This window comes from Apis cerana, linkage group LG5 (genome assembly GCF_029169275.1).
Source record: "Apis cerana isolate GH-2021 linkage group LG5, AcerK_1.0, whole genome shotgun sequence".
In the NCBI taxonomy this organism is placed as follows: Eukaryota; Metazoa; Arthropoda; class Insecta; order Hymenoptera; family Apidae; genus Apis; species Apis cerana.
The window spans coordinates 6,126,428-6,148,103 of NC_083856.1; the positions used below are offsets into that span (position 1 = coordinate 6,126,428).

The 21,676-nt window shown below is 41.3% G+C and overlaps 1 protein-coding gene across 1 annotated transcript in view; it reads right to left on the bottom strand.

The window, feature by feature from the left end:
• LOC107996525 (neural cell adhesion molecule 1-like) overlaps positions 1–21,280 on the bottom strand; it is a 245,986-nt gene extending 224,706 nt beyond the window's left edge. Inside the window, exon 1 of the mRNA XM_062074672.1 lies at positions 20,410–21,280. Within this exon, the coding sequence (XP_061930656.1) occupies positions 20,410–20,533 (124 nt within the window). The 5' untranslated portion in view covers positions 20,534–21,280. The remainder of the gene's footprint in view (positions 1–20,409) is intronic.
• Between the last annotated feature and the right edge of the window lie 396 nt (positions 21,281–21,676).

Sequence of the window (21,676 nt, forward strand, 5' to 3'; positions counted from 1 at the left end):
TGTGTCGAGTCGCTTCCGCAATGTCGATCGACGGGCCAAAGGCAGCCGAGGGAGGGAAAAAAATCCAGGCGACGCACAAAAACCAAGGGAAAGAATCTTTCTCTCTTCGATAAATTCGAAATTCCCGATCGGGGACGAAATTACGGGGGGAGGAATACGAGGCTGCTTTATCGAACACGGTTCCAACATCATCCACCCGTTTCTCTTGCGCTCGATTTAATAGCTTAGAGGGGTGCGGCGACGGGAAATGATATTTTTAAAGCGTGTCGGTCGCGGGTTCGTTCAACCCAAACCGCATACCACCAACTTGATTTCATGGGTCACTTGCGATACGATACGATCCAACCCCTTTAACTTTAACCCGACTCTCTCTCTTTCTCTTTCTCTACGCAACCCCTGCCTTCGATGCACCTGTGATTCAAAGTCGCTCGACCTTTGATCCTAGCGTTTTGCAATGATACGAGAAGAGATGACGATGCTTCTCTTGTCGTTGTTTCACGAGAATAAAACGTCGTTAAAGATCTCCAAGTTTCGAGAGACTTCTTGCTTTCGGGTGTCACGATCCCTCCCGCTCTCTATTTGGTTTTTGGCGGAGTTTATAGAGTGTTTTGTGGAAGGGAGGGGGTGAAAGTTTGTTGGTATATATAGTTTCGATCAACGAATTACAGGGTGAACAGAATGGTGCAAATATTGGGTGTATTGGTTGGCAATTTGGGTTGAGTTTTGGCTTGATAGAAATTGATGCTTCCCATTGTGGTTTGAATCGTGCGTATAGTTGGCATTTGTCAAGCGAGGATAATTGTAGGCAGTCCTGATGGAACGTTAGGGTTGAGGAGAGAAGGAATCTGTTGATAGGTTAGATAAATCAATTAACGGTGATGTGATGGACTCGAAATTGCAAGTTAAATCAATTAAACCGATTTATTAATATTTCCAATGATTTCATTCCGTTGCAGCCAGTCGATAAATTTTCAAAAAATTAATTTTGCGATAAATAAAGATTGGTTCGTTTCGGTTCAAAATTATTCGAGACAAATCAAAATCAACTTTCCTTAAACATCATCCCCCATCTGTTAATTAAATCTCCGCCTCAATCGCTCGAACACACCGAATCACATTTTTCCCCACGATTTAAACCACCACCGCGGGCACAGTTGCTCCAAATCCCATCATCCACTCTAAAGAAACGAGCGGGACAAAACAGAAAGGGACTATCTCTTGATCAAACAAACAACCCTGTAACATCGTGTTGCGAAAAAGTTTGCAGGAACAAGCTCCCGACTTCCGCCATTTCCCACTCCATCCCAGAGAAGAGAATGAGAGAGAGAGAGAGAGGGAGGGAGAGAGAATAAATCGAGCTAACCAATTTTATCCTTAACGTCGGCAGACTGCACGAAAATACTTTCCACGAGCCGATTACGAGCAGCAGGTGCGACGCGGTTTGGTCTCCAGTTAAAAGGAAGATTAACGCCGGCCACGGCGCCCCTCTATAAAGTTCGAGTTTTAGCACGAAGTGGCTGGGACGTGACTTTCTCTCCCCGGTCTACCCGCAGGGATATTAAGATGCGATCAAAAGCGTGGCGCCGACACGCGCACGCCACCTTTTTCCCTTATTCCGCCAGATGCGCGTTCGTGCGTGTGTGTAAATCCGCTGCTCTCCACTTATTAGTCATGGTGCGAAATTACGCGAATCGTTTCCAAAGTCCTCCCCTCCTCTTTCGAGTTTGTATTTGTCTCCACTTCGCCCCCTCGCGAAATTTGCATTTCGCAAGAATCTTGTTTGTTGTGCCACGTTCTCCCGCGGGATTTGGATTTTTGCAAGACAACTTCTTATTCGAAAATTTAACTTTTCGGTCGAGTTTAGAAAGATAAATTATTTCCCCAACTTTGAAAAATTTGTCGAAGAATGTTGTTGTGTATATTCAGGGAAGGTTGAAATTGTGTGGCGCGGAAATTGGCCGTGCGCGTTTGGAGGGGGTGTCGAGGAGTGGTTTTACCACTGATGCAGCTTGAGAGAGCAGTATTCGAGAAACTTGGCCCGTTGAGTTAAGAAGTTAAGCCCAATATGCCGCTAATGAAACATCTGAAATGCTAATTTTCAATGCCACCAACCGGGGCCTCCTTGAATCCGCACAAGTCCCCTTACATGCACGGTACTCCTAATTTGAATAAACTCGTTCAACGTTTGTCACCTTCTCCTGGTCGCAATTAGTCCCAATTGAAAATTGTCCCAAGAATCGCGTCCCTTCGTCTCTCCGTATTATCATTCCCTCTGAATTAATTCAACTTCCATTTCGAAAAAAAAGAAAAAAAGAAAAAAAGAAGAAACTTTTAAAATAAAGACGAATTTTCAAGTTCACATCTGCTATCTTCGATCGATATATCGACTCTTCCCTGCTCGATCGATATCTTCGATAAATCAAACGTCGTTGGTTTAAATCAACGATAGAAATCAATTAAACGGTTCGTCACGGAACGCTCGTCGAGCTTACTAATTTCCTCCCCTTTCTTCAAGCATTGTTACTTTCCCTTGTGCTAATTCTCGCGTTTCCTGCACGTACCTTGCCGCCTCTCTGCGCGATCCATTACGTAAGTTCCGGCGATAATTAAGTTGGAGCTGTCCCGACAGTTTTATTGGTGAGCACGGCCGGTTGGTTAATTTGCATAGGGATGGCGCGTGGCCAGGGACCAAAGTCGACGTCGAAAGCGAGGTTTCAACGAGGTTGCGCAATCAGACTCGTATTCCAACTCGAACGATACACGAACGTGGACCCGTGACAGACGAGAGGATTTCCACGGAATTAGGGGATGGTATAGTGGAAAGAAAGAAATCTGTTAAATCTGAGTTACGGATCTTTTCTTTTCTCCGTTTTCTTCCGGGTCGAAGGCTACGTACACGGGGATGTTTCCTTCCTTTTTTTTATTTTTTGAATCAGGGATCAAGATAGAAATGCGAGATACGCGTGGCCAGAGAGAAGCTGTGAATTGTTTTAAGGAGAAACAATGTGTGGCGAATGAGGGAGTTTTCGAGGGAACGGTAGGAAAGTTTCGTGCACCAGAGAGAAAGTATTCGGAGAGTTGTTACCAGGGAACAAGTTTCGGTATTGCAATCGTACAGAAGACCTCTGTTGTGTTTGCACCTGCTTTGTTCCACGAAGTTTTATACATTTAACGCAACGACGTATGGGAATTCGTATGGTCCTTTATAACGATTCGAAGAGGAAGTAGTTCTATTCTTCTTCATTCCGTTCAATTTCCTCTCCCCTGACTCATACGAAAATTTCGTAAATTCATAGAAACAAAATGTTCTGCGAAACAAAATATAAGAATTAAAATCCGTGGCGTGCGATGTGTAGACCCCTCCGGATCGGGGTCTACGTGTCTTCGGCCACGGCATCCTCTCGATTCTCCAATATAATTGCTCATTTTTTTAATGCAAACGCACATTTTTGAAAATTAAATTGCACAATTTTTAACATCAACGTGCTATTATTCTACAATATCTAAAGCACGGCTGATTGTCAACTGTCAATTTGTCAACTGACCATTGACAAATTTCCGAACAAAATTCCTGTATCTTCTTCAACCTCAATCTTTCCCCTCCTTTCATTCTTCCAATTCGAAACAATACACAACTCGTTTCGTCCTGAATTCGTATTAGATTCTCCACGTCGATCGAAATCCCACGTCTCACATCGCAAACGGCGCGATGCTCGCCCTTTCGTTTATATTGCACTAGATGCCACTTACGCGAACCGATTAAAGGCGATGTCGTTAAACGTCAGCCAGGGCAGCGTCGATCCTCGAGATGGTTTGGAGGGGGCCGCTGCGTGAATTACGAGGGCTGTGCCCGCCCTTTCCCTGCGCCCGAAACGAAATACGACGCTGTAAATTCGAGTTTCACGACCCTCGACACGACCGATTCGAGACCGTCGCCGTGGAATATCACTTCAAGTTCGACCATAGGGGCGAACAGAATCGGTAACGAGCAAGTAAAGATGATAGTCATACGGTTATGTGGATCGATTATTCAATGGATCGCAAAAAACCTGGATGGATGAATAATAACGGATGGGAAACGGTGTTGAAGTAACAACTCGTAATAATTTTTATTCCTTATTAAAGTGTTAAGGCGAAAGGAAAGGAATGACAAATAAAGTTAAAGTTTATGACGAAGAGGCTTAAAACGAATGTCATATAAATTGATTCGTTGGATCGATTCCACTCTGAGAAAAAATACACGAGATACTCTTAAAGTCGAGAGAAGGAATAAGGGAATGAGAAAAATGAAAAGATCACGTGACCCTGAGTCAAAGGGAGGCGAGCACGCGAGCAGGGAGCGACTTTTAAACGCTCTCGTTCGCAGCTCGTGTCGGCAGCACTTAACAGGTGTCTTCGTAATCTGATATTTTCTATCCTATCTTCATCCCCTCTGTCGTTTTAAAACTTAAGATAAACCAGTGGATGGTGATGTTCTCTCGTACCTAAATGCGTTCGACGCTTGGAAAATATCCAATCGTTTAATAAAAATTGAAAATTAACGCGTAAGAAGTAGAATAAAGATTATCTCATTGACGCAGACCATTGAACAAACGAAAAAGTTACGAAATATTCATGGAAAAGAAATTGATTTATCAAAACCCATTCAAGAAATTGAAAAAAAACTGTACCATTGGAGTCACTTTTTATTTTATCTCAATCGATTGTCGAGATATGAAGACTCAGAAGATTATGAATGAATCGTTTCAACGATCTACATGCGTACTACTATTTTTCCAGAAGAATCCCGTTTGTCATTCGTTGTTTGGAGCTCGAAGTGGATCAGTGAGAGCGAATGATAAAGAAAAGGGAGATAATAAAAATTATCTTTGCCTTTGCACGAGGATATCTCGAGAACCGAAAATCGTATCGGGATAAACGAGAAAGCTTTTGAAAAAGAAAAAGATATCCTAATTATACGTTCATCGAAAATCGATCGAAAAGTTGAAATAAGTTTCGATCAAGTTTTTGCAGAAGTATTTTTAAAGTGTTAAACGTTTTGATATTTTCGCGTTTAGAGTCGCTGGTTGCGTGAATAATTCGAATCATTATTTTCACGTGTTTGAAAAGCAGGCTTGGCGCCTCGCGCAGTTTAATCCACCACGTAATAATTCATAATATTATTGCAAGTTCGCGAGCGGCGTGGAATTAAGCTTATTGTCGATGAAACTGGCCAACTAGTTTCACAATTTGAACACGCCAACCCTTCCCACGTGTTTATCGTTAAATCAAAGTGCCGTTAACGAAGCTTTCAAAGCTTTTCTTTCCTTCTCGCGCCCTTAACCGAATCGAGTTACGAGTTTCGTAACGAGTTAAACCGTTTCGAACCGCACGAAAAACGCTTGGATTTCATTTCCTCGAGGATTTATTCAGATATTCACGCGAATCAATCACGTGATAATCTCAACGGGTCGCGAGTTTTCGTAAAATGACATTTAGATGAAGAAGAAGAGGAAGAAGAAAAAGAAGAAGAAAATATTCTCGAGGATCCTCGAGGTGATGTATCGTCCTTAATGACGTTTTCATAGAAACTTGGTCGCGTGGAAACGCCCCACGAACTTACGGGATCGCGTAAATCCAGTTAGGGAAGTCGCTTCAACGGCGAATGACAACAATTTTGTGCAGTGGGTGCTGCGCGGTAGACTAATTTCCATCAAGCACGGCCAACTGCATTTGTCAATCGGGCTACGTATGCTCGTCTCCCTCTTTGTCTTGCTCCTTCCTCGATGCGCGTCGCGTGTTCCTGCGAAATCCTGCAGAATGCATCGTGATTGCGACTATTTAGATACTATTCACTCACTTTTCAACCGATCCAATTGATCGAAGCGACCCAAAAATTTTAAACCTCTCGCCACAAGAAATTTAAATTAAAAAGGATGAATTATATCCAAACGTTGCAATTAACTCAAACTATTTATAAATAATCATGCGACTGTTTAGATACTATTTATTTTTACCGATCTAATTGATTGAAATAATCCAAAATTTAAAATTCATTCGTTCGCCGATTACTGATTAATTCGCCAAATCTCTCGTCACGAGAAATTTTTAATCAAAAAAAACGAATTAACTATTAAGAAACGAGAAAAAATCTCTCTCCTTCGAACTTCTTTCCGGATTAAGAACGAAAATCAAACGTTACAAAAAACTATTATTTCCACCAAAATCCAAATACTTTTAACTCGAATTTTTTAAATAAATCAATTAATTGAAATTCATTCCTAATTCATTCGATTATTTATTCATCAAATCTCTCGTTACAAGAAATTTTTAATCAAAAAGAACGAATTAACTATTAAGAAACGAGAAAAAAATCTTTCTCCTTCAAACTTCTTTCCGGATTGAAAAAACAAAAAGGAATTCATCCGAACATTACAAAAATCTGTTATTTCCACCAAAATCCAAATACTTTTAACTCGAATTTTTTAAATAAATCAATTGATTGAAATGATCCTAAATTCATTCCTAATTCATTCGATTATTCGTCAAATCTCTCATCACAAGAAATTTTTAATCCAAAAAAAAAAAACCGATGAATATCAAAACAAAAATTCGAAGAAATCTCATCGAAACGAATCAACTCTAACCTACTTATAAATAATCGGCAAAGAAACCGACACTCGATTGAAACGTTCCCTTTATTATTCGTCTAAGAAAACTAGCCGAGGCGGCGTTATTAATTAACTTACAATGCTTCCTTCCCTTTCCAAAAGAATTGGAAAAGAAAACAGCCGGTTAGAAATCACGAGACAGCTTCGCGATTTTAATCCGTTTAACGGAACTCGGGGACCAGTCGGACCGCCATCGTCTGACTATACCCGACCGGGCTAATTCGGTTTCCATTGAAAATAGAGGGACGTGCACGGCGCTCGTTACGCTAAACGCGTCGTAACATTGCCTTCCAACTTTGACAACCGCTTCGAGGCGCATTAAAGGGAGAAGGGGAACAGGATGACCCGACAAGAAAACGTCCCCCTCCCTCCCCCACGTTTTCTAATTGGCCTTGGTCGGGGGATTGGCAGACATTCCTTTCCCTCACACCCCTCCTGCCGAACTGAAACTGGCGGGCTAATTGTCCAAACGGGGGCGAGTGTTTTGTCGCGGCTGAGGGTGAAGATTTCTCGGTAAGCTTCGCGTGGAAACGAAATGATTTGCTCGTCAAAAGTTCAAGAGGGTGGAATAATTCAACGGGAGGAAAGGGGAGGGGAATGGAGATTAATTAGGATATCGAGATTAGGATAAGAGTTTTTCGTAATTATTATTAACGTAATATTTAAGCGATTTCGTCTTGCAAAATGTTCGAAACGGTTAAAATTCCAGGGGAAAAAATATTCACGGTGTATAAAATAATTCCAAGGTGGAGAAAAGTTTTGGCGTCACTTTTTACCCTCTCTCGATTATCCTCCATATCGAGGGAGACCGTTCGATTTCCGGGATGGAGCGTTGAGGAGAGTATTCCGATGGAAAGATAACTAAGTGTATCTCTCGAACCCGATGACAGGCTTTGGATTTTTTCTCCATCAAAGGGACATCGTGTGTAACGAGAACGATATTGAAAATTACCCTAGAGCCTTTCATTCCAGATTACTTCTCTACTCTCCGTCCAAACGATAGAGCGACGTTAATCGGTTTTTCAAAGGGTATGGGAAATAATAAACGATCTCAACAATCATCGACGATATTCTCTTTTTCCTTTTGAAATTGCAACAAGTATAAATGCTACGAATTTTTTTTACGAGCGCTGTTACAACCGATCGTCGCCTTCGAGATCGTAAAAAAAAGAAAAAGAAGAAGATAATGGCAAGATCGTGGAGAATCGACGTTAACGCGATCCGTACTCGGGCACGACTTACATCGGGAATGCGAAGCGAGACGGTCGTTTGTTTTCGATCGTTCCATAACGCGAACGACCTCTCGAAAAGGGAAACAAAGTAGATTGAAATATAAATGAAAATTGTATTGTCTTTACGTTTATAATCGATAACAATTCACGGAGCGATCAAAACACGGTAACGAAGAAATATTTGATTTTATATATCGATTTGCGAAAAAAGGAAAAAAAAAAAAAAAACTACGAACGTTCTGCGCCTGACAGCAACCCGCGCGGGCAATTGTTTTCGGCAGATATCGAGATACAAACCCGTGTGCAATTTCATTATTAAAAAAAAAAAAAAAAAAGACAAAAATTCGACTACCAATATTTAACAAAAGCGCGTATCTCTTTACCTAACAATTTCTCCCGTAACGAAATCCCGAAAAATATGAGCGGCCGACTATTAACAACCCGCCAACCACACTTCCAAATCATACCTACCTCTCGTATAATCCCTTAATCACGATTTTTCAGTTTCATCGTTGCATAAAAAAAAAAAAAAAGCGCATCGAGAAAATTCACCGAAGCTCATCCTCCATCGAATACTGTTTCCAAAATGCCGAATATAGCCGCGAGAATGGCTCGTCAAAAATTCCATTCTCGACTGTACATTCATCGATTATCAACGATTCGTCGCCACGATAAGGAACACGAGACGCGTTGCACGAGATCCTCCTCCTCCTCCTAATTTACGCTCGTCTAAGATACTTAAAGGCCACCGAGGACACTCGAGGATAACGGGACCCCGCGGGTATCTCGTCGTAACGCGATAGCGCGGGCGTCAAGCGCCGACTAAGCACCTTTCCTGCCCCCGTAGCCACGGTTCAAGAGCGCTCACAGGATATGAAGATTACCGAGATTAACGGTGTCGTCGTCGACGACCTACCGTTACGAACCGCGCGTGTAATCGAACCCTGTCGAAAGCATCGTGTTCCAGGGAATCGTGAGAGGGGAGGGGGAAAAGAAGAAGAAAAAATTGGTGATCGAATTTTCCGATTTGAACCTCTTTTTGGGGGAAGGAACGGAGGAGGAATGTAGGTAAGTCGTTATTCTCAGCGACTCGAGGATTTTCGTATTAATTATAAAGTAAATCGGGGATGATGGGAGTTTAAAGTGTAAAATCTATGTTTTCCTAACTGCACTGATAAATTAGCGATAATTAAGTGTCGCGATAATTAAGGTTCGAAACTCGAGCCGTCTGAATAATTTAGGTGGCTAAAGGACTCGTGGTAGAGTGGACTACTGAGAGAATTTTAAGAAAGCAGTTTCCTTGAAACGCTTCTCAATTATGCGGATCTCTTCTCTTAATTCGCCCTAATTTTCATCAAATCTTGTTCAACGTTACGACGGTCGTTATTTGTTCGTTAGCGACCATGTTTGATTATATTAATCAACTCTGGTGTAACGAACTATATTAGCTTGAAGGTAAATATTGATTCTAACAGGGGTTTCAAATTATTTTACCTTCCGATAATTTGTGCAATGCCCCATTACGAAACAATGGCAGTGGAAAGTTGGTAAATAATTAAGTAATAATAATACTGGGGAATAATCAATGATCGAAAATAATTTTGGTCAGGCATATCGATATTCGCCTACAATTAACCGACGTTATCTCCGACAACTTCGTGGCAAGATTCGTTTTAAACAAATTCTCTTTTTCACATCTTCCTTATAACGACGATATATAGAGAATTCGTAATAAAACCAAGATAACAGCACTTTTATCGATCAAAGGGGGAGAAATTGTTATTTAGAAGGACGAAAATAACTATAAGAGCGTTTCGATATCGTCGAAAACAACGTAAAATGCGTCCATTTCGCGGAAATTGACGATGTTCGTAAAACTCGTCGAATGATACGGAAATATATCTTCGTTTCGAGACGACGATCGTATCTCTTAATGCGGGTATAATACCCGTCCAGACGAGAAATATGAATTCGATGTAGGGAAGAATAATAATCGTCATCATGGTGAAGAATTATAAATTGGTATCAGCGTGAACAAGGCACTGTATCGCTCCACGATACAGGATAAGGTTGTGATTAAGATATAGTTTGCTCTGTTACCCGATATTAATCGAGAAGCCAAAGACTGCTTGGATGAGCGGTTTCCCGATAAATGGACAGGGAGAATCAATTGCCTGGTTTCCATGATCCCTTGACCAGAATCCACTCGATTATTACTTGTGGACATAGTTACTATCCATTGTTTACGCTACAACCACCGGTAACATTCGGTTCTTCCATCGATTCGACGCAAAAGTGTTGATACGAACCACTTCGAAACGCTGTGTTGCGAATAATGCACGGAAAGAAAAACCGTATCGTTATACTTTTGCTGCGAAAATAAGAAAATTCTTCGAAATTTTTTTTCTTTTAATTGCAAATTGAAAATGAAAGAGAGGAACGTTGTATTTTTCTGATCGATCGGCAGATTTGATTAACTCATTTGCATCCGATACATAGTTTCGAGCTTCCAGAATAAGCAATCTTGGACCACCGCAATCGCGACGAATAGCACGTACGCAGTTAGCGTTGTTTGTACGTGGTAAGATAACGTTGCATATTAGGCGAGAAATGGAGGACATTCTTATAGACGAAATTACTAATTCTAATTGCAGTGAAGATATTATTTGTGAGATAACGTTATTCCTAGCTCGTGCCGCTAATTATTAATTCCTCCACATTCATCCGAAACATAACTACCGTTAAACGTCTCGTACATTTTTGAAAAATGTTCCAAATGTTCCCGCAATTTCGTTTCGTTCCGAGATCATTTCTACGCGTTTTCACATCTCGATAATTTCGATAATAGCGGAAACGCAATCCCCAGTATCGCGACGATACCATTAAAACAATTTAAACAACGTAATTTCGGTCATACATATTCATCGAGCATGCGCTACATCGAGCAACGTTCGGCTCTCGCGGCTGAAGAAACAACCGCGTTCCATGTAGGTCGAGTGACTTCGAAGACCCGGTGGAAGAATAGCTGTGCCGTCTCCGTAACGGAAAACACAATACCCGATAGAGGGTTTCTCGAAGTACGACGCCGTTGTCAGCGGAAGGTGCATTAAACGTAGCAAGACGCTCCACTTGGGGGCGAGGGGCGCTTGTCGGCCGATATACCGCGAAGATGATATAGGACGGTGCACATATGCGTTACGTGTAAAGTAGTCGTCGCCTCGTAACTAGAGTGCGGGAATAATGGATAAGGACCTGGAAATGTATACAATGGAGAAGATATTTTCGAGTGGGGACGGAATAACTTCGAATTAGGTGTACGACGAAGGAAATTTGTGGAACAATTGTGGAATTTATAATTGTAACTAGAGCGTGGGAATAAGGATGTAGAAATTATCAAAAATCGATTAATCGAACGATGCGTACTTGAATAATTATGGAATTTATAAATGTAATTGCCGTCGTAAGTGTAGGAATAATGAATGGGATGTGGAGTAACTTTGAATTATGTGGAGTAATTGTGAAATTTATAATTTTTCGAAAAGAGAATAGGCTCATCATAAAGTATCTTCCAATCTACCGTAGAAAATCGAGTTACCTTGTTTCTTTCCCAGAAAACGAGCTATCGAGCCAACAATCTGTATTTATTTCGTATACGACCCGTGAAATAATAAAAATGAAAACGACTCGAAGAAAACTATTACTATGGATTATCGTCAATTTCTTTTTATATTGGAAGTATCGCGGATCTCTATTGAGCTATACGAGACTTTTAAGAACTCTTGTTGAGAGCTATGCGTTAACGTTAATAACACACGGATTATCACGAATAAAATTCGAACTTCAATAACGAGGAGCGTCGCGTTTTATTGCACGATCCAATAAAAAAAAGAAGAAATCAAACAAACTTCTATAAATAAGAAAAAAGGAGAAGGAAAACGCAAAGGAAAATTCAAACAAATTTCTGCAAATAAGTTACGAGGAAAAAAGGAAGAAGAAAAAAAAAATCTTTGCTCCACGATTATCGAGAATGTATCCCTGATGGGGGGTCGAGGGCAGGATTTACTCCTCGTGAGAGGCGGATAGACGCTAATTTCTCGAAACCGCGAGGCTGGAGTCCGGCCAGGCCGTGTTAAATTAAAAATAGTAATAATGTTGCCACGCCAATAATTTAGACCTTTAGTGCTTTTACATCCGGAACCAGTTAACAGCGGCTTTTAGCCTCCTACGCTCCTCCTTACCTAGACACCCCCTCCCCCGAAGTAAAAAACGAGGTTTTATGAAAATTGCCGGTCGGCTGCGAACGTTTAAATATTCAGCCCGGAGGAAACGGCATTACGGGAACGTTACCGCCTCGCCAACTACCCCCTCGCAATTCTCTCGAGCGTTCTCTCTATCGGTACACCCCCGTCGACGGGGGTTAAAGGAGCTTGGAACGAGCTCGATATTTCATCGATGTTGCATGCGCGATGACGGCCGATCATCTACGCGTTGAAATATACGTAAAAATAAATTTCTGGACCGAGATAAATTCACGCGTTTCGTCTTCGTAGGACGAGATCGAGATCGTTCCCCGTTTGTGCCAAAGTACCAATTATTTATAATCCGAATTTTTTGTTTTAAGATTTATGATTGAAAGAGAGAATAAGTTATGATACGTAGTATGATACGTAGTTTTCTAAATTCAGAGAAATATCGAGGGAGGAAAAGTAGGAGGGGAATAAACTCGCGATGGGGATGATCTCGATCGACACGATTAATCGGGAATTGGATAAAGCGAGTTATCAACAGTGAGATTGGAGACATTGTGCTACGGATGAGCTATCGATTCCTAAGGAGTTCCATTGCAGGGGATGGTGAGTCGAAGGGGTTGATTTATAGCATGACCTATGAGCCTGGCAACCAAACTTACGAATGCCAGCCTCTATCCATGCAGATACAACGAGAAATGGATCTCATTTCTATCATACTGATATATTTCTAAACCAATAAGGAGTGGGAAATTGCGTTTTCCTTTCGATCCATTCGTGCAAAATCATGACGTATCTATCGTGACGACTAACTAGGAGATTCATACACCAGGAAATCGTGTAACCACTCGTGCTCCTGATGAAGTTTCGCCGTGGGATGCAGGAAAGAGCTCTTAACATTTACTTTGCCTAGCTCCTCTTGGAGATTCGCAGCCAGAATTAACGCGGATGATCAGAGACACGAAGCTAGCATATATTTCGACGAAATATCTCGTTTACTCGTTCATTTTCAATGTTTGATTTCTATCCACGCGCGATTCGCGCGTATAAAATCCGATAAATATCTCGTTCGAACAGATTTGAAAAGTCGATGCTAACGAAAAATACGAGTCAATTTTTCTGAATCGATTGCCAGGTTTCCCAGATGATCGGCGGCATTTACATAATTTTCATTCAAGATGCTTCCATTGGAGGTGAAATAAAAAAGGAATAAAAAAGAGACGATCAATTTGTTTCGTGGATCGCCTTCACCAACATTCCCTCTCTCTGTTATCCCTATTATCCGCCCTTCGACTTTTACCCACGAATACTATAATATATTCTATTTTACACCGAAATAGAACCGAATCGGGAGTTCATTAAATTTCCAGAAGAGAACTCGAGAAATGCCGGGGAAACACGAATATAAAATAAAACAAAGTGCCATTGATTCGCGCACGTTTCGATTAATACAGGCCGGATCGGACGCTTGAACATCCCCTCTGATATTTTTACGCGAAATTAACGGGGTATGGAGAGGAACAGCGAAATTTCGCCACGGTGGAACGCGGTTACCATGGTAATTCACAGTCCTCCATTTGCAAAATCTTCCGCAATTAACGTCGCCCGGAGGATCGTGTAAACCTCGCTCGACCGTAAAACTTACGAGCCGGAAGATTTTCCCTGCCTCGCTCCAGGAACTCGCGAATATCCTCCTCCTCCTCCTCACGCGCGCGTTACCTCGTTCTCGGGCTTAGTTCATAATTTCTTGCCTATTGAAACCGAGCTCTGTTACGCCCTGTATAAAAATAACTACTGCTGCTGCCTCCCCTTCTACCCTCGAATTACGCGAAGACCCGTTTCTTAATTACACGGGTGAAGCTCGTTCGATAGCGCGGAAAATCACCACCCTTTACCCGCGCCCTTAATACCCTCCCTCGCGATAAGGATAATAACGAATCCAATTATTATCTCGAGCAGACCGAGATTATAAAAAAGGTTTATCGCGCCAAGGACACCGAGTTTTCACCCCCCAATTATCCCAATTATTCGCCTCTCGATTAGATCATCGTCTCTGAGAGGTTTGAAAGAGGTAAAGTTTAACAGAAACCGTAAGTTTATTAGGAGTGGTGCGTTTTTCACGGTTAGGTACGTCGATGATCGTTGACGTGTGTAATAAAAGCGTGGAGGGAGGGAGAGGTTCTATCGAGTCGAACGACGCAACGATTGACCGTGCTCTCGCGCATTCACAACGAGGGTTCGTTTGTAAAAACGTTATCCATGGGGAAGAGTCCGTAAAAATATCTCGTGTGTTGGTGATCGTAATTCAGGATTTTGTTTAACGTTCCTCCTCTTTGTTTTCCTCTTTGTTTCTTATATTAACAATTTTATCCCCTTTCATCCCTTTTTCCCCATTCTTCCTCCTCCGTTTTTTCCTCCAGTTTTCTTCATGCTTTTTCCTAGAGCTTAATATCGCACGGGCTCGTACGATCTCCATTGTGCGAGTTAATTCTTGGAAGGAGCTTGAAACGTATTAAAATTCTGGCGCTAAATGGTTAAATTTAAGAAGGGTCGTTAAGGGTTTTAAAATATTCGAAAGGGGGAGAGGAAGATATCAGAAAGAATAACGAAGAGGAATATCTGTATAGGATGGTTTGTTACAACGATGGAATGATAGTCCCGTAATGGGATTTCCTTTGATCGAGGTTTATGCGCGTGTACGTACGCATCCCGCGCGTGGAAATATCGGGTTAAAGTTTTGCCACCTCGAAGGCTTGATAACATCATCCTGGTTGTACGAGATTTGTTCGCTTTTCAACGACAATTATTATTCCAGTAAATTATCAAAGTTTGGCGAGAATGAGATCTTTCTAACATTTCTGCATTCGTGCTGAAAAGACGACTCTGGGTTCTTAACTCGTGACCGGAATAGAACCGAAGATAAGTTCTACTTTTAACAGTTTCCCCTCTCCTCCTCCCTTATCTTCTCATCCCCTTCGTCATCGTAATGATAATAATAATAACCTCTTGAGAGAGATACTTATATCAAGATTAATGAATTAATACGATGTAATTGCAGAAAAAGATAAATTGTCGAGAGAAGTTACTTTTGAACGACGATGAGTGAAAATGGATGGAAAAATCCACGCGAAAGTAAATATCGTAAAATCTAAATCGACACGATCGACGTTTAATTATTGTTCGAAACGAGTTTAAAATTATAATATACGGGATACATTCGACGAATACGAATAAATCCTATTAATCTCAAGCACCGATCCGCAATGCTTCACCTCTACCCTTATTTTCATAAACACCTCCAATAAAACGCAGCAAAATCCCTATTAATGAGAGGATTGCTCCGTTGTTAATTAACCTTATAATTAAAGCAAATAAACCAATGCGCGTGTAACATTTCACTTCGATTAAAATTTCGTTGCGGTCAATTTACCGTTCCAAGATCGCAACCATTCTTCCCTTTTCGCCCGCGCCAATCGATAACAACGAGCGGCCAATTTGAATAATTACGCGCCGATTCCAATCTCGAGCGAATCGAACTCCTTTTCAACCGAGCACGATCATCATCCGAGTGTTTTATCGAGCGCTTTTCCACCGTGAGCGCGACGTCGATTAATTGACCTCCAAGTTTTACACGCTGTGACGCCATTTCGGCCCATCCATCCGAACGTTCGCCAGCGTTTTGAAGCGGAACTGATGAATAAAAACTGGTCACCCCTTGGAGTATCCTTGTACAAATCGAACGATAAATAACCGTGTCGAAGATTATCGGCAAGAGCTTGATAAACGTGTACGTGGAAAGTAGTATCATATTCATTTTTTTACTAAAGTCTAGCAAAATTAAGGGACTGAACGATAGGATCTCATAAAACGAAATCTTCGATTTAAATCGCACCCTTTCCTCCAAATTTCTCAAAATCCTTTCATCGAATCAAGGGCGACATCCGTGACCATCCGTGATTCCGCGTATTTGACGCGAAAATTGGCTTAATTACTCTGACCAAGCTAAAGGAGAGAAGGGAGATTAGGGAACGCAGCACGAGGCACGAAAATCAATCGTTCGTCCCCTCGATCCGCACGTGAGATATTTGCTAACGAGGAGAGAGAGAGAGAGAGGAATTACTGCTGCCATTTCGATGCCCTTGTGCAACATGGTTCGGTGAACAATCGTAATTCGGTTATCAGAAGGGCACGCAAAGGAATTTCCAAAACGATGGACATCTACATCGCACGCGAATTCGCCAAGTAATACTGTCAACGTTCGTAGGGGTAACACGCGTAAAGATCGTGGACGGAATTCGTGTTACTCTAATGATGCGATAATAAGATGATTGGCGGACGTTTATATGTATCGGAGACATCCTCGGTTCGATATAGAAATGACGAACATGTGCACAACTCGAATTATCGTCTTGCCTTTTCTCGATTTTGAATCAATTGGAAGAAGAAGCGAGCAATTTCTTAATCAATACTTTTGTTGGTTGTCCGATTTCTCGAGTGACAAATTCACGTTCGTTATGATCATTAGACTGCGAATTTTTACGTAAATTCATATAAACGATAATCGATATTCTGTTAATTTAATTAAAAATTGGAAAAATAGAACCAATATACTTCTTGTGGAGTAACTATTTTCAAATAAATCCAATTTTTTCAGATGAGCAATAGCAATTTGTTTGTAAAAATCCATGAAAATTTGCTGACACTTTGCAACTACAATATATATTAATTACACGTTCAAATTCGTTTCATCGGCATAAAAATTCGCAGTCTAACAATCAGAAAGAAATTCACGAAATTATGTTCGCATTCTGATCCTGAACAACTCGACACCGTTCAGCGAAATCCGAAGGCAAACAACGGATGGGGCGATCTTCGACTAAGATGGATTCGTGGCGCGATTAACCGAAGAACGTTTCGCACGTTTTGGTAAGCTTCGAGGCTTAAAATTTCGAGGACAGATCTGTTTGTCGTCAGGATGAACCAACGCGGAAAACTGTGCAACGAGGTGACGCGATATACGTGCGATGAATTCGCGATATGGCGAATGCCATCCCGACTTTTTGACGTATAATACATGGATGGAAATCGTTTTTTTTTCGCGCTTCCTGTAAACGTACGCATCCTCTACAAACAACCTGCATTCACTGCTCGTGAAGTACATCGAATCTGGTGGAAATTCTACTGAAGAAGAATTTGACGAGGGTGTTCAACAGGTTTAGGGCTTAAGCAAACTCTTCTCTCGAGATTAACGAGCCGATATAAGATGATGGGTTGATAAAAATGGCACCTCTTGGAGTGTCTTTTATCTTTTATCTTTTTCTGATATAGAGATAAGATACGATCGTAATTAAAAATCATCCCTTGAAAATGATTGACAATGAGGACAATCATCCCTTTCTACCGCGAATCTATCCTTATACAAAGTCTTATCGATATAAGATCTTCGAAACGCGCCATTTCTCCCCTCCCTCTTTCTCGTCCCTTCGTTTTATCAACCCTGTTAAACTAGAAAATTTCACGATGTATATAAAATACAGAGCCAATAGGTTCGCTAATGCACTACATCCATGTTATTCCTTCAACAAGCTAAACGATCATCCGTGAGATATCGCGGCGAATATTGGCGATACGCGCTAAGTATACCCATTACTTTCATCAGGGAACATAGCAATACTTGGCTCGACCCGAGTCGAGCTTTGCCTCGCGCTTAATCTCTTGTGTTTATGGCCGGTGTCCCGTAAATGGCCAGTTCCTCCACAAAACGTGTAATAAATAGCCGCGTAATCCCGAACCCTTAAAAAGTAATATCCTCGGGGGAAGATATCGAGAATCGTTCGCCGATTCCTCGAGATCCGAGCGACAAAACGATTAGGAAAGGAGGTTGGTTGGAAGGGGAGAGGTCGAGGGTGCATCATATTTTCTTACGTGGAAGAGCAAAACGTGGTTTTCGGTTGGAAAAACTTGGAAGCCCGGGGACTTGGATGCGCCGTGAACCCATAACTTCATCACGCGACAAGGGAAACGCAATTCGTAGGTGAACAACGCCGCAAAGTTTCCCGACTTGGCAATTTCCACGCGCTTCTATTTTTTATCCCGAGTCGACAGGGCACTAAATCTTGCCGCACTCTCAGCCACGCGGTTTTCCAGGGCTCGCAAATCGTCCATCTCTTCGCTTCCGTCGAGCTAACCGGAACTGGACAAGTCGCGACTGCGAAATCGAAATCGCATTTTCAGTGGAAACAGTTTGTTGGAAACAGGATGTTTCGAAATGGAAAATCGATGGAACAAGAAAAAGAATGAGAAAGGAAGCAACGTTTCTTCATTTGGTAACATATACTTTTGCGGTGGAAGCGTTTTAAATGTGGGGGATGTGTGGAGCACACACAGTCAAGTGTAAATTTTCATAATTTATGGATTTGTATATTCGAGTTTCTAATATTGGATGATGATATGTTTCGTCCAACATTATTTCTCGGTAACAAAGTTTTAATAGTTCTAGGAATACGTCTATAAGTAACCTTTCGCGCATCGATTGTTTCTATATTGTTATAAGCTTTATACAAGCAATTTAAATAATTTAATTAAAATATAATAGAAATAATAAAAATATTTTCTTGTTGCAAAGTTTTCAATATTTGCAGAAATATCTCGCGTAACAGATTACTTGTTGACAATCCATTTTAATCTTTCAAGTTTTAAAAATATAAAAAATGTAAATGCAATTTAAACAAGAAAATTCCCCTCCAACCAATTCTTTTGTTATCTTGTTTTAGACTAACGCGCAATTTCGAAACTTTCTGTATCGTTGCGGTATATCGTCAAGAAACAAGTTGAATATCAACTAAGACGAAACCAATCGCGCGATGGTTCATCTTGCTTTCGGTTAAAAGCCAGCTGAAACCGATGCATGGCTTAATACGATGCCGTGAACCGAGTCAAAGCGAAAAGTTGTCTTTGAGTAGAAGCGCGTCCAACTGCGTCCAACATTGGCATTACGATGAATATGTAACACGAGACAAAACTTCCGGCCGATCGTTCGATTAAACAGGAAAACATTCGATCGATTCGCGGGATCTTTGATTAAAATTGAATACATGGGATCACGGATCAAATTTAGACGAAATAATGCTTTTGAAGCAACGTTAGAATCCACTAGTGAAACCCATCTGCATTCCAATATTAAATATGATAGAAAATCCTATTGTTTCATAATATTAAAATGAGATTGAATCCGGAAACGATAAGAAAGCTCAGTAATAAACCGTGTTACGGTTCTATCATCTGCATTCCCAACGGCCATTCGAGGAAACGTTAACGAAACGGGCCAGTTATATTCGGCTAGATTATATCGTGGAATTCAAGACCCCTATATACCAAGAGAATCGATTCTATGTTATGGATAGGTTAAGTTGGAAGTTTACTTGACAATTTTCTCGGTAATGGAGGAAGAGCATCACGAGGCTCGTGTATCAAAGCTTGAAAACTTTGCACTACGTTTCGAACGAGTGACAAAGTTCGAGGAAGTTACGTTTCCAGATTGTCGTGATCCCATTACTTTAAGAAAAGGCCATTTTCCATTCTATGCAAAACCTGAGCTCTGAAAATCCTTTTTTTTTTTGGTAAGAAATTTCCGATAACGATCCTATCTAACATCTTATCGCCTAGCAAATGAAATCATATGCGAGAACGACGAGATTATCGTTTGAAATCGATGGAATATCAAGTAAGAAGCAACAATCGAGATTATCGAATCGTTCGAGACTTCACGCAGAAATATACTCTCCTTATTATCTCGAAACTTTCGAAGCACTTTTCGAAAAGGACATTATTTCACTTAAATGACTCATGATGTCGAAATATTCCGCAATTCTATCAAGTTTGAGAAAATTAAATTAAATTGATACTCATTTTTGATAAATTTTTTAGCTCTATAACATTCGAAATTTAATACTCGAAACCTAACCTATAAAAAAAGACGAGAATATGTACGGTGAATCTTGAAATATATATTAGTATCGAAAAGCTACTCGAGCGTAGAGGATAGATAACCTATAACACATAGGCCATTATGTTCGAAACAGAAGTGTGTATACAAAATAAAAGTTTATGCGTAGCAAAATCACATGTTCCGAATTGTTTTTCGAGCGTACAAAATTTCCAAGAATTGCTTAAACTAACTTAAACAGTTTTTGTATTCCGATAACGACTAGTAAACGATAACAATGTATCGTTTAAAATTCACGAGATAATATTCGATACAAAATAGTTTTTTGTACTCACTGTCTTTTACGCAGAAGGCGCCGATAATCCAGAGTGGGAAGAGTGGCACGATGAACACGTTCCAGTGTCTTGCATTCGTGTTGCACCGTAGACTCCTCCCGACGTGCAGCCTAAGGTAAATCATGATCGTTCCACGTGAACTCTCCGCGGCTCAATCATAGCAATCGATTGTCAAGCAGCATCTTCCACCAATTTCACTAACACTGTATGTTTCTCGAGATCACAGGACCTCTGCTTCAATTCACTTTACGGAAATTGTCTTCCTATATCCTCGTCCTGCATGTCTTTCACACACTGCGCCCACATTTTCCTTGGTCGAATCGAGAGGAACGTAGATTGAATCGACACTATGAATCGATAAATCGAACGACGAAACGAGACGTTGCAAATACGATAACCGAAAAAACACACTTCAAAAAAAAATCACTCTTCGTCAGAAATACCGTTTCGTGCTGCAAGAAAGCCACGAAATCGGCCACAAACACGAGCAATCACTATCGAAACGAAAGTAACATCACTTCCGACGCAATCAACGATCGCACGCGATTGTTTGACACGTTTATAACCCCGGTCTTTCTTCCCTCGTTCTACCGATCTACATTCACTACGGAATTCTTCTATCTTCTACACTTTTAGATTTTTAAACTTTGCCGTGGTTACGTTACTGCCTCGTATATAAATACACGACACGTTCTATAATAAAAATTCACGCCCGATATAAAATAATTTCGACAGTCGATCAAGAACGACGTAATGCGCGCCACTCGTACTCGGCGAGATTTCCCTGCTCCACCGGGCCGTGCGGTGCACACCGCTACGCTAAGCTGCCACGGTCGACGTTAGCGTCGCCACTGTCGCTGTGGCTGCCACCACTACTCTAATTTCCCTCTCCACTGGCGTCCATCCCCTCCACGATACTCTATTCCCACCATTCGCTATCTTGCTGTAATACTACTGCTAGTACTACCACTATCGCATCGCAACGAAGCCAGCTGCCGACGTCGACGTCGTTGGTCGACGCCGACTTCGTCTTCGTCGTCTTCGTCGTCGTCGTCGTCCTCCTTGTCGTTGTTGTCCACGTTCTCCTCGACGTCATCGTCAGAGTCGTGGTGCTACGTCGATCGAAAAGAGCCTCCGTTGTACGCGCCCGCGCACATGTTTTACCTCGCATGCGTATTGAACGCATGGTTTCTTCCTCTTTCTCCTTCTCTCGATATTATCTATGATTCTATCTCCCTCGCGCCTCGTTTTTCCGCGTACATTCGCT